General features: G+C 51.7%; 1 protein-coding gene across 1 annotated transcript; it reads left to right on the forward strand.

Annotated features, from left to right (window-relative positions):
• Window positions 1-8,160: 8,160 nt before the first annotated feature.
• On the forward strand, window positions 8,161-13,766 carry CATIP (ciliogenesis associated TTC17 interacting protein; the record flags this gene model as incomplete). The annotated part of the gene is given in 12 exon segments (XM_082840607.1): window positions 8,161-8,190; window positions 8,192-8,260; window positions 8,262-8,359; window positions 8,361-8,494; window positions 8,904-9,104; window positions 9,407-9,462; window positions 9,632-9,718; window positions 9,909-10,076; window positions 11,732-11,856; window positions 12,810-12,886; window positions 13,219-13,307; window positions 13,527-13,766. Coding segments are annotated over 12 exon segments (1,374 nt in total).
• Window positions 13,767-13,990: the final 224 nt, after the last annotated feature.

Here is a 13,990-nt window from a genome sequence, read left to right on the forward strand (position 1 = left end):
GGAGGGACAAGGCAACGAGAGCCTGAGACCGAGAGGAAGGGGGCTGACGGGAGGCTTGGAGACTCCGTGGGGTGAGGCTGAGCCATGGAGGGCAGAGCTAATCGGGAACCTCCCCTCCTCCCTTCCTCTGTTCCCGTGATGGCAGTGAGGATGAAGAGGCCTCACTCTCACTGTGGCCTCTGAACTCAGGGCAGCAGGAGCCATGAACAGGTTGAGTCCATCTTCCCCCTCTTCCCATCCAGGGTAGGGAAAGAAACTCACTCCCTCAAAGTGGCCTGAGGCGTGGTGCCTTGGAAAAGTGGTCACTCAGAGGGGCACCCGGGCTCTGGTTTACTGAGAGTCTGCCCCTCCTCCCCCAGCCTCCCTGCTCCACCTCCACCCGGCCCCCATGAAGGCATTTTTCAAACAGAGCCATTTCTGAGAAAGAGGAAAGGGCTGGAAGCCTGGCTGTGGACAATCTCTGCCTCGGTGACTCCCCTACTGCCTGGAAGGCGGAGGATCCTGGTTGCCAAGGAAACTTGACCTCAGGCTGAGGAGACACCAGGAGGCTGGGATTGCAGCCCCACAGTCTTGTAGGTCACACATGCTCCCTGCACAGCTGGCCTCTGGGCCAACAGGGCCCCTCCTCCCCAGGGGACCAGAGAGCCATCGTCCACCAGGGCAACTCTGGTTTTCTCATTATGGCCCGTATTCTGAGGAACTCCTGCTTTATCCTCAACCCTTTCCTCTTTTAGTTAGTAAAGCCATTCATCTCGCCCTTTACAGTTGGCCAAAGACATTCCCAGGTCATTTCTCATTTGGCCCCTGGCCCCATCATGGTGGGAGCAGGGGATCTGCGCAGCAGAGAGCAGAAATCAGAAGTCCAGGAGCGGAGAGCTTTCAAATGAGTGGCAGCTTCCAGGACCCCAAGCCTGGGCCCTTCCCCTCTGTTCAGCCCTCCCTCAGTTCAGCTCCTCCTCTGGCCTTGGGTCCAGTTCCTTTGGGGCTGCAGTGAGGACTCCGATTGTCCTCAAGCGGGCGTAACTTGGGTCAGCCAGGAACCTTCTCTTCCTGGGTGGAAGCCTTCCTTCCCTCAGGCTCTGCTCTCCTCTGGGGCGCCTCTGAGATGTCTCCTGCTCTCAGTTTCTCCTCATCATCCTGCCTCTGCCTTCCTCTCCAGCCACAGCCTCTGGAGCCAACTTCAGCAATACCGCCAGAATAGAGCTCCCCGCCCCTCAAAACATGCAGTTCATGCCTCTGTGCCTTCGCTCATGCTGTTTCATCAGAATGGAATGCTATTACCCTGCTCCTCCTGCCTTGTCTGCCTGGCAAACACCTATTCGTCTCTCACAATCCCCCTCAAAGGCCCCCTCCTCCAGGAAGACCACCCCCGTGTCCCTCCCCCTCCAGGCTACCTCTCCTCTTTGTAAATGCTTCTGTTGTGGCACTTATCATACTGTATTTTAGTTGTTTACATGTTTGTCTCCCCTTCTAGACTGTGAACCTTTCAGGGCATGGACTGTATCTTATGCATCTCTGTATTTCTGCGCCTAGCACGGTGCCTGGCACACAGTAGGCGCTCAATAAATGTTGAATGAATGAATGATTTAACCGAGGCTTGATACCTCAGTGGGCTTGTCTTTATTGCTTGTTCCGTTTTCCTGTCTGGGTTACTTGCTTACTTGGAGTGACTGCTCTTCCAGAGCTTTGGGCAGAAACGGCGCTCTAAATATACCCTTCCATGGCTCGTGAGCCTTTATCCAGGGTTTACAATTTGCCTACCTCGGTGTTTTCCAAAGCTTGAGATGAACAGGAGTGCCGCTGGCCACAGGAGAGATAGCTTTACCTGGTCGCCGCACAGCAGTGAATGTGCTTCAACGGCAAGGCCTTGGTACTGACCTCCCTTTAATGCCTTGCTAACTGACAGCCAGACTCCAGGTCGGCCGTCTAGGGCAACTATCTTGAGTTAAAGTTTAACAGCATCATTTTGTGTTCATTGTGTTTATCTTTGGGGTCAATATTTTTGACAAGCGACACCAGTTTTCAATTCATGAAAGGATTAAAGGTACAGGTGTATCTCATTTGTGCTTCACTTTATTGTGTTTTGCAGATATTACGTTTCTTACAAATTGAAGGTTTGTGGCAACCCTGCATTGTCAGATGATGATTATCATTTTTTTTAGCAATAAAATACTTTTAATTAAGGTATGTACATTGTTTTCTTTAGACATAATGCTGCTGCACACTTAATAGACTATAGTGTAGCAAAGCTCTTATATGCACTGGGAAAAAATTTTTTTGCGTGACTCCCTTCATTGCAGTATTTGCTTTATTACAATGGTCTGGAACTGAACCTGAAATATCTCCAAAGTGCTTGCATTTACTGAAATAGGAAAATACGAAGTAAAGGTGACACTTGGCTACGGCAGAATTCTTTTTTTATGTTTATTTGGCTGCATTGGGTCTTAGTTGCCGCAGGCAGGCTCTCTGGTTGTGGCACTCAGGCTCCAGAGTGCGTGGGCTCTCTTGTTGAGGTGCCCAAGCTCAACAGTTGCGGCGCGTGGGCTTAGTTGCCCTGTGGCATGTGGGATCTTAATTCCCTGACCAGGGATCGAACCCACGTACCCTGCATTGGAAGGCGGATTCTTAAACACTGGACCACCAGGGAGGTCCCTATGGCAGAATCCTTAAAGGTGGCCTTGGTGTGGCTGAAGACTGGGAAGCACCGGCTTAGCTCCACATTTCCTGGGCCCCCCCGGCCACAGCTCAGCCTCCCCTCTTGGCACCCCTCACCCCAAGCCAAGGACCTTGGCACTGGTCCTCACTATCCTGGCTCAGGGCTGCATCTGGGGTGGGGGTGAGGGAAGGAGCCGTGGGCCTCACCTTCCTGAAAAAGGGCAGTCTCTGTGCTCTGTAATCTCTTGACTGGGCAAGCCCCAGGGCCAGGTCACTCTGGGTATGCCCAGCTTCAAGGGACAATTGCTAATGGTTCTCTAGGGCTTTTGGTGAAGCATTTTCCCAAGGCCTTGGCGGATCGTCTCACTGGAGCATCTGTCCTGAAAAATGGCACATGTCTCTCCTGGAGCCAGCACTGACCAGCAATAACCGGGACACCTATTCTTTGCTTGCAGAACAGCAGGAGTGACAACTGGCCTTAGAGACCTGGGTTCTAGTCCCAGCTCTGTTACTCAACATCCAAGGACCTTGGGCAAGTAACTTTCCGGACCTCAGTTTCTTCACCTTCCAGTGGAGATGACCACGTTGAATGAGACATAACCCTTTCAAGTGCAAGTGACAAACACGCAGCCGAAAGGGGCTTAAACCAAAAGGGAAATTTATCAGGTCATGAAATTGAGAAGTGTAGGATTATGTCATGGTGATTCAGGCATGAATGGATCCAGGGATCCAGAGGCATCTTCATCATTCAGCTCTGCTTTCTTCTATATTGATATCGTTCTCTGTCAGTCTTTCTCCCTGTAATGGAAAGATGGTCTCTAGAAGTTCCACGTTTATGGGCTATAGTTCATCAAACATAGCAGAACCTCTAATAGCCCCAGGGATTGAGTTTCATTGGTTCAGCTTGGATTATGTGCCCAATGCTGAGCCAATCATAGGAGTTAGGGGAATGGTCTTCTTTGACTGGCCAGGTTAGGTCACGTGACCACACCTGGAAAGGCAGTGTCAGACCCAACTGAAACACAGTGCACCGAGAGTGGGGAAAGGGTCCCCCAGAGGAATAGGGGGCCTGATACCAGAAATGATGCAAGGCAGCAAACTCATAAACTTTCACCAACAAGGCCACTTATTTGGAGGCTATTAGAACAGTTAGACGAGAAAGGCATATGAAGTCACTTTGGAAAACACTACATGTGATTTCTGGTGCCCTAATTCATTATAGAGAAGAAATGGAGGTAGACACATGGCCTCAAAGGTGTTTGAATAATACGTAGTTTAAAAAATAACCTGGGGGTTGGGCTTCCCTGGTGGCGCAGTGGTTGAGAGTCCGCCTGCCGATACAGGGGACACGGGTTCGTGCCCCGGTCCGGGAAGATCCCACATGCCGCGGAGCAACTAAGCCTGTACGTCACAACTACTGAGCCGGCGTGCTGCAACTACTGAAGCCCGTGTGCCTAGATGTAGCCCGTGCTCCGCAACAAGAGAAGGCACCGCAATGAGAAGCCCGTGCACTGCAACAAAGAGTAGCCCCTGCTCGCCACAACTAGAGAAATCCCATGTACAGCAAGGAAGACCCAAGGCAGCCAAAAATAAACTAATTAATTAATTTAGAAAAATAATAATAACCTGGGACTTCCCTGGTGGCGCAGTGGTTAAGAATCTGCCTGCCAATGCAGGGGACACGGGTTCGAGCCCTGGTCCGGGAACATCCCACATGCCACGGAGCAACTAAGCCTGTGCGCCACAACTACTGAGCCTGCGCTCTAGAGCCCGCGCGCCACAACTACTGAAGCCTGTGCGCCTAGAGCCCATGCTCCACACAGGAGAGGCCACCGCGGTGAGAAGCCTGTGCATGGCAACAAAGAGTAGCCCCCGCTCACGGCAACTAGAGAAAGCCCACGTGCAGCAATGAAGACCCCACGCAGCCAAAAATAAATAAATAAAATAAATAAATTTATTTTTTAAAAAAATCCTGTAAGCAGTTCGTTTTTCCCTGAATCACAGGCTGTCTCTCTCTTTTTTCTAAATCACAGAAAAGGAGAAAGGGAGGGGCAGCCTTAGAAGTTCCCAGGAAGGACAGAGAACAGGATAAGTTGTAGAAGAGCCCTGTGTGTCCACATGTGTGTGTTGGTGAGGGGTTGTCCTAGTCCTCCCAGGCCCTGGCCACAAATGGAGCTTTTGAAAGCAGGTGGGAAGCTAACCCTGATGGTCAGTAAACCCTAAGCTTGGGCCAAAGGTGGAAGAAAGAGAGAGGACTTGCACTGGTCTGGATTTGAATACAAACTCTGACACTCCGTGGGTAACTCCAGACATGGGACTCATGTCACCGAGCCTCCTTCTGGAGTGGCTGGGAGACCCAAATGAGATGCACAACGGTGTTCAGTGAACAGCAGCCTCTTTTTCCTCTCACTGTTATTAATAAACTTAGTGCTAGTCTATCAGGGACAGTAGGACAAAGTGATTAAGAACATGGACTCAAGCCAGCCCATCTGGGTTGGAGTCCACACCTTCCACTTATTAACTGGGTGACCTCGGACAAGTTACTGAACTCTTCTGTGCCTCCACTTCTCCCCTGTCCAATGAGGATGATGCTAACACCACCTTAGAAGCTGATTGTGAGGATTAAGTGACTTACTACCTGCAGAGCTCAGCATAGAGGGTACCCTCTCTACGGTAATGGTTGTTGTTCAATAGATGCCAACCCCAGCTGCTGGAGGGAACATGCTGTCCATGTCACAGGCTCAGAAAGGCGTACCTGCCCAACACAGCCACACGGCTAGTACGTTAGCCGCTCCAGAGCATCCTTCCCCTGGCGTATCAGGCCCTAAGGGGGGATGGTAAGAAGGGTCCTTAACAGATCTCTTCCAGATGGTTAAAAAAATAGACAACCAACTGGATGTTGATCCTTCTGTGATCCACTTTTCCAAATGCTTTCTCTTCTAAGCAGCTAGCAGGAAACGGCCAGCATCAGGCAGGAAGGAATCTGGGGGGAGTGAGAGAGTTGAGAACATGGGCTCCCAGGAGGTGGGAGCCTGTGTGGATAGGCAGGTGGGGGTCCTATGCATCTAGAGGAGCCTGACCAAGGGGAGGTGAGGGGGACCAGGGGTGACAGGAGAACTCTAAAGTGTAGAGGGCTCAGGGAGCAAATTTTCCCTCAGGCCAGGAGTCCGGAATAGCTGGGATGGGGGGGCACAGTAAGGAGGGGGACTATGTGGGCACCTCTTATAGAGCATCTAAAAAAGAGCAGTTTGCTTCTTGGTTTTTTTTGGCCATAAGGCCTGTGGAAACTTAGTTCCCAGACCTGTGATCAAACCCGCGCCCCCTGCAGTAGAAGCGCGGAGTCTTAACCACTGGACCGGCAGGGAAGTCCCTGCTGCTTTTTTTTTTTTTTAAACTTTGTCCAAATCAAAAAGATTTTGTTAAACTTTATGTAATTCACATATGAAAGCAAACCGGTTTGCTTTCTTCTCTTAGATTTTATTTAAAGCATCTATTTTTTATTAACTTTATTGAGATATAATTTACCTACCACAAAATTCACCCTTTTGAAGTATACAATTCAGTGGGTTTTAGTATATGCACAGTCTAATTTTAGAACATTTTCAGCATGCCCAAAAGAAACCCTGTCCCCAGTGGATGCCACTCCCTGCCTCCATGCCTCCACCCTTCCCCCACATCGAGCAACCACTGATCTACTTTCTGTCTCTATAGATTTGCCTGTGCTGGACATTTACACATATAAATGGAATCATACAATATGTGGTCTTTTGTGACTGGCTCCTTTCACTCAACATATTTTCAAGGTTCAACCATATTCTAGCATATGTCAGTACTTCACTCCTTTTTATGCTTGAATAATAATATTCCATTATATATATATACACCATGTTTTGTTTATCCATTCATCAGTTGATGAACAGATGGGTGTTCCACTTTTTGACTATTCTGAATAATGATGCTATGAACATCTGTGTATAAGTTTTTTATGTGGACAGATGTTTTCAATTCTCTTGGGTATATACCCCAGAGTGGAATTGCTAAGTCATATAGTAACTCCACATTTAGCATTTTGAGGAACTAACAGACTACTTCCCAAAGCAGTTGTGAGTTTTCTTCTTTTTTTTTTTTGCGGTACGCGGGCCTCTCACTGCTGTGGCCTCTCCCGCTGCGGAGCACAGGCTCCGGACGTGCAGGCTCAGCGGCCATGGCTCATGGGCCCAGCCGCTCCGCGGCACGTGGGATTTTCCCGGACCAGGGCACGAACCCGTGTCCCCTGCATTGGCAGGCAGACTCTCAACCACTGCGCCACCAGAGAAGCCCTAGTTGTGAGTTTTCTTAATGCCACTGGCGGTGGTTCACGTGCAGAATTCATTTTGGCTTTTAAAAATTAGAAGTCAGCGCTTCCTTGGTGGCGCAGTGGTTAAGAATCTGCCTGCCAATGCAGGGGTACACGGTTTAGAGCCCTGGTCCAGGAAGATCCCACATGCCGTGGAGCAACGAAGCCCGTGTGCCACAACTACTGAGCTTGTACTCTAGAGCCCGCAAGCCACAACTACTGAGCCCAAGTGCCACAACCACTGAAGCCCACGTGCCTAGAGCCTGTGCTCCACAAGAGAAGACACCGCAATGAGAAGCCTGCACACCACACGAAGAGTAACCCCTGCTCGCCAAAACTAGAGAAAGCCTGAACACAGCAACGAAGACCCGACACAGCCAAAAATAAAAATAAATAAAATAAATAAATTTTAAAAAAATTAGAACTCAATTTCTTAAAATGCAAATTTTAAAACATAAGCATTTTAAAAACTTTTAAGTTCAACTTAGTCATATCATTCTAATCATAAATCTATCTAATGTTATTACTAACTTTTAAGGGGGCTTTAATTAATAATTGATTCTCTTTACAAAATTAAAACTGCCATAAATACGTTTATGCCATATTTATTCATTCTATATATTCTACTTCCTTTTTAAAAGCAATTGATTGGGTTTTTTTGGCCTCGCCATGCAGCATGCGGAATCTTAGTTCCTCGACCAGGGATCAAGCCCTTGCCTCCTGCGGTGGAAGCGCAGAGTCTTAACCACTGGACTGCCCAGTGGCAATTGCAATTGTCAAAAGCGATTGACTGGGAAAAATAAGTAAAAATAATTCTCTAAAAGAATTTTTTAATAAATTGACAAACCAGCTTCCCAAGTACTTTTAATGCAATCTAAGAAACGTAAACATATAAATATAGTAAAATTTAAGGTTTTTAAAAAAATATTTTGGTTCTACTTACAATCCCAGTAAGAATTGAACTTCAAAGTACACTTGTAAGGTCATTCTAATGATCCATGTCATCCCCCCTGCCTCCTAAGAATGTCAAACGCTCCCTCTGCTGGACAATACCTCAGGCTTGGGCTGAGCCGCAGAAGCCACAGTTCCTACCAATTCTTCCAAGGTCTGGGTGTTTAGTGAAATGGGTTGATGGCCCTTTAAGAGGCGGTAGCTAGCTCCCAGTTGCCATGGAGACAGCTGGTTACAAACTGGGTAGCAGGAGGCAGCATGTCTTCCAAAGTTCAATCCAAAGGTGAGAAGAGAGCTGAGGAATTTGGAGTGGGGACCTGGAAAGGGGTGGGGCATCTTCTCCCTCATCATCCACCCTGGGGTGGCCTTGGAGGATCCTGCTCTTGGGACCCCTGCCCCACCCCTGTCCTTCTTCCCAGGGTCTGCCATCTGCCGTCTCAACCTCTCCTCCCTCCCTAGGCTTCAAAGCCAAGGATCACCAGCCCTCAGCCCAAGAGAGTCTGCCACCCCCAGAGGCCAATGCTGAAGCCATCAACTTCCTCAACTCCCTCCGTGAGCCTGGACAGTGGCGGGGGTGGGGGGGGGGAGGGGCAAAAGTACGGACGGGAGGGAGGAGAGAAAGCCCAGACCTGGCCACCCCCTCTCTCAGCCTTGATTCTCCTGGGACTCACAAAGGGTGTGAGGCCCGTTAGTTGATATTCTTCAAGGGAAGACCCCAGGGACACAGTGTGGGTAGGGACTGGTGGGGATTGGGGTGGGGGAGCCTTCACCTGCTGACTGCTGTAGAGGCCAATGGAGGGGACGCAGGGGCCACCTGGGGGACGTGGGATGAGGAGGGAGTGGGTGGAGACTGTGGGCGCACTGGTGGCCGGTGGGGGGGGGGCGGGGGCGGTCCGAAAGTTGAGACCTAGGAGCTGGAGCTGGGGCTTTAACTGTCCCCACGGGACCCTCACGCACCCAGGGCAAGAGGAGCTGCTGACGCTATTCTTCTCGGAGACTCTGGTCATGGTCTCCGACACAGGGGAGCCTCAGGGAGAGCTGACCATTGAGGTGCAGAGAGGGAAATACAAAGACCAGTTTGGTGTCACGGAGTACTTCCCATTTGTGCATGCCTTTAGCCGCAGCTCCATGGACAAAATACTCTGCGGAAACTCCATTCTGGGTAGAGTTCCTGCTGCCTGACACCCTCTACCCCCACCCTTCCTCCACTGCCCTCCCCCTCCCACCCCCCAATTCCCAGGACCTTCACTCAGGACCAACGCTTTGACTTCACCTTGGTACTAGAACGAGGCAAAGAGAGTGCGTGGGACACGGGGGTGGGGGGGTGACAGGGAAGTTAATCACAGCCTTAGTTTTTCCCTCGGGCCACCCTACATCTGAGTCCTCCAGCCCGGGCCACCGCCTCCCTTCCTGCAAACTCCAGCCTTGTCTCCGGTGACAGCAGTGTTCACCTCCTCCCCACAGGCTATCTCTCATGGAAACTGGAGGTTGTGGAACAACATAATAAGGAGTTCATCAAGGTACCTCCTGGGGCCCCAGCCTTGACCACATATGGAAAGTTTTCTATCCAAATTTCCCCTCAGTTTTCTCATTTATGAAGGAGAAACGACAAGGCGACCTCTGGGGGATCTCGCTCGTATATATGATCCCGTGAGTCCCTGGTTCTCCCCTCCATGCTCTGGCCCTTAGTTCCACGCCCTCCCCATGGAACGGAAGATGAGTTTGCTGAAGCAGGATGATCAGCTGGCCATGACCAGAATCATCAAGGAGGGTGAGGTAAGGATGAGAGCCAGGTGGGAGCCATACTCTACATCCTCTTTGGAACCAGGAACAGGGGACAGATGGTGTCAGGCCAGGAGCCTGGACTAGGGACCATATGGACTGGACCATATGCTCAACACCTGTCTTGCACAACCTCCCTCCATTTCCTGGCTCAAGGTCCCTGACCCAGATTTGTCCTGAACAGGAAGTGAAGACTGAAGTGACTTTCTTCCCCTGGCACTCCATTGCGGGCTTCGTCTCCCAGGCTGCCAACCTGGTGTTGCTGAGGGTGATGGCCTGGAGGCAGACAGTGCCCAGCAACGCCCGTTTCCTGGCCTTGGACACCGAGGGCAAACTCTGCTATTCCACTTACGTGAGGGGTTTCCCTGGGTGGGGAATTGGTCTGGGGTGAACTAGAAGGGGCAAGGAGAATGCTGAGTTGGGAGAAAAGACACCTCTGTGGAGTGGAAGAGGGGGTGGAGTGGGGATAAACCTAGGGCGTGGGGGTGAGACTTCCAAGAGCAGGAGAAAGCAAGACCGCATTTGTTAGAGGGAGGACCAAGTGTGAGGCAAGTGGAGTGAGCGAGAAGGACCAAAAGCTGGGAGCAGTGGAAGAAAGCAACGCTTTTTGCACAAAAGTCAGTCCAGGAAAAATAAACATCGTAGGGGCCACTTTTTTTTTTTTTTTTTGCGGTACGCGGGCCTCTCACTGCTGTGGCCTCTCCCGTTGTGGAGCACAGGCTCCGGACGCGCAGGCTCAGTGGCCATGGCTCGCGGGCCCAGCCGCCCCACAGCATGTGGGATCTTCCCGGACCGGGGCACGAACCCACGTCCCCTGCATCGACAGGCGGACTCTCAACCACTGAGCCACCAGGGAAGCCCCACAGGGGCCACTTTTAAAGACATATTTTTTTAAGATCAGGAAATGCAACATCTCCAACTGCACTTAAAAATTATTTTATTATGTCTCAACCCTTAAGGGTGTTTCTTATTTTTCTCTTATTTTGGCTAAACTTTCATCATCAACCTACCTAGGACTTCCTGTAATATGTGATTTTGAAGCATGCCTCTGAACACACACTTTGGGGGCTGATTTGACCAACTTCGTAAATGACACTCTTGTCTTTTCTATCACAAACATGACAAACAGCAACATGTTTGATACAAAGAGGCACATACCATTTCCCCCCAATTTTCTTTGAAATGTTTTTCTTATGTTAGCAGTTTTCTCCCTGTTGCTGTAGCTGTAACAGGGATTTATTTATTTTTCTAATTATTTATTTATTTTGGCTGCACTGGGTCTTCGTTGCTGCACTCGGGCTTGCTCTAGTTGCGGCAAGCTGGGGCTACTCTGCTGTGGTGCGCGGGCTTCTCTTGTTGCGGAGCACAGGCTCTAGGTGTGTGAGCTTCAGTAGTTGTGGCACGCGGGCTCAGTAGTTGTGGCTCGCAGGCTCTAGAGCATAGGCTCAGTAGTCGTGGCAGACGGGCTTAGTTGCTCCGCGGCATGTGGGATCTTCCGGAACCAGGGCTCCAACCCCTGTCCCCTGCATTGGCAGGCAGATTCTTAACCACTGCACCACCAGGGAAGTCCCCAGGAATTTAAATTTCAATTACTGGGCAGCTTGCACGGGCCTGAGGCAGCCATAAATCTCAGTCTAGTCCCTCCTCAGCGTCCCACTACCTCCTCCCCACAAATAGCCCAGCCTCCGCCCTCGCCCACACTCCCACCTACTTGGTCATCCCTATTACAGAATCTGCCAACTAGAAGCACTTGGTCATGAAGCTGGCATGGGGACGGGTTGGGGCAGGAGCAGGGTGGAGCTGGCTCTCTATGAGAAAACCCCAACTTAACCTGGGGGTGCATCTCAAATCTTGGGGCGCCTAAGGGTCTGGACAGCCAAGGGCTGCTTATCACTGGTGAACAAGCAGTGAAGCTATAACCTGGAGAGAAGGGCCAGGGTGAGATGTGTGGGGAAGCCCCGGTGGGAATCCACCTCACCTCCTTCCCTTCATTTTGGTTGCTGCCAGCAAGGCCTGGGCTCCCAGACGATCCAGGTGGGCCATCAGCAGGTGGAAGCGTTCATTGTGGAGCAGACTGTACACTCGGAACAGGGCATCCCCGTGTCCTGCCAGTTTCACCTGCTCTCTGATGGGTGAGCTACTGACGGTGGGGCAAAAGGGGCAGTACTGAGGACAAGCATGGGAGCTCAACCTCCTGGGCTGGGTCGGGGCAAAGGGAGAGTCCTGTTTCTGGAGGTCTGAGTGCCCCTGCTTTCTCCACTCATTCACCCTTTTGCATATATGCATTCATTCTCCGGGTCTTCACAATGCCTCCCAAACCTCACCGAAGAGCCCTGAATGGCTGAGGAAGTCAAGGTCAACTCCACAGGGCCTAAGGCGTCGCTAAAGCAGCTGCCACGGGTGTGGGTGTAAAATTGAAAAACACCCAAGTCTGAACAGCTCAGCACTTGATAAAATCAGCAGGCTGGGAGAAGCACCCCAGCACACTGCCAAGCTGTCGCCAGAAAAGTGCGGGCACCAAATCCTGAGAAAATTCGGGAGGGGGAGAAGCATTTGTTTCTTGAAATTTCCAAAGAGGTATTGACAGAATCACTATAGTAGAAAAAAAAAAAAAAGTAATCAGAACGTTGTGGGCTTTCCTTATTTCATAATTTAACTTGTTTCTATTTTGAGTATCACATAGCAGGAGGCTCGTGATTCTTTTTATTTTTTTAAATTTTTTTGGCTACGCCCCATGGCTTGTAGGATTTTAGTTCCCTGACCAGGATTGAAGCCGGGTTCTTGGCAGTGAAAGCTCGGAGTCCCAACCACTGGACTGCCAGGGAATTCCCTTGTGATTCCTTTAGCGCTCACACCTCTAAATTTAGTCTTGCACACGTGCACACATCTCCAGGGTAGGAAGAGTCCCCAGTTTGAAAAGCAGGGGACATTATCTGGGGATCTAGAAATGAACAGGACCCTGGAACTCAAAGACAAGTGGAGGAGGGGAGGAGGGGGACAGCAGTAAAGGGAGGCCCCCAGAACACCTTTCAAAGGAGTGGGCTGGTCTAGGAAGACTCACACCTTCTTCTGTGTTGCACTCCAGGCACCTGGCCAAGAGGATCCAGGTGGGCTCCCCGGGGTGCTGCATGATCACCAAGGTGCCCACCTTGAGGGAGGCGGGTGAGTGAAGCCCCTGGCTGGTGGGAGAGTGAAGGCGAGGTGAGGAAACCTGGAGCCTTCCAGGGTGCATGGGTGGATTGAGTGTGCCATGGCCCCGGATCGGAGCCCGGGATGAGATGGAGAAGTTTTGCTCTCCAGCCCGTCTCCAAGGCAATTCAGGGGCGATCATTTTGCTGGGAACCCCCTCCGGCAACTTCGCCCATATGGCCAGAGCCCTGGGCTTTTACCTGAGCCCGCCCAGAACTGGTGTTCTTGGGCGTCCCTCTGTATCTGAGGAGGTTCTGGGGTCGGAATAGGCACGCAGCCTTCCTCCCACCCGCACCCACCCCCAGATGATATTGAGCCTCACCCAGTGTTTGAGAAGAAACCCCTGGTGTGGGAGGAGGACATGGAGCTCTACTCGAAGTTCGTGGACCGGAAGGTGAGGAGGGGCTGCAGCCAGCCTGAGGTCCCCATCCCCCCATCCCCCTGCCCAGGGCGTACACTCCACCCTTACTGATCACTTTTTCTGCCCGGTTGAAATGCATCATCCCTAGGGGCTAGGGGACTCCAGCGTCCCTAAGCCCTCCACGGGGCGAAGGGGAGGGGAGCTCCTGGGGCGCGGGAGTCCCGGGTCCTGCTCAGGCTCGGACCCCTCCAGGAGGAGCTCCGTCTCAGCCACAACAGCTATCTGCGGCAGCACCCCGAGGCCCAGGCGCTCATCTCCGACTTCCTGCTCTTCCTGCTGCTACACCAGCCGGCCGATGTGGTCACCTTCGCCGCCGAGTACTTCGGCCCCTTTGCGATGCGACGCCCGCCCACTCCGTCCTTGCGCTCCTCCAACCGGCCCTGCCCCTTCCACGAGCTGGAGCCGGAGGGCCTCGAGGGCGAGGAGGGCTAGGCGGGCAGCAAGGCGTTCCCCCGGGGCCCAGCTGGCCGGGGCGAGGCAGGAAGACAAGGCATCCGGACTGGGCTGGGGCGGCACGCGGGCGGGAGGCACCCGGGAGGCGCGCTTTCCTGCCTGCGGTTTTAATGGGAATAAACGGGGCCCTCCCGAGGCTTGGCTGTGAGCCGGATCCTTCTCTGACCAGCGTCTCGTGTCTCGGGCTTAGCATAGGAACCGTG

This window comes from Leucopleurus acutus, assembly GCF_964270905.1.
Source record: "Leucopleurus acutus genome assembly, chromosome: 6".
Taxonomy (NCBI): Eukaryota; Metazoa; Chordata; class Mammalia; order Artiodactyla; family Delphinidae; genus Leucopleurus; species Leucopleurus acutus.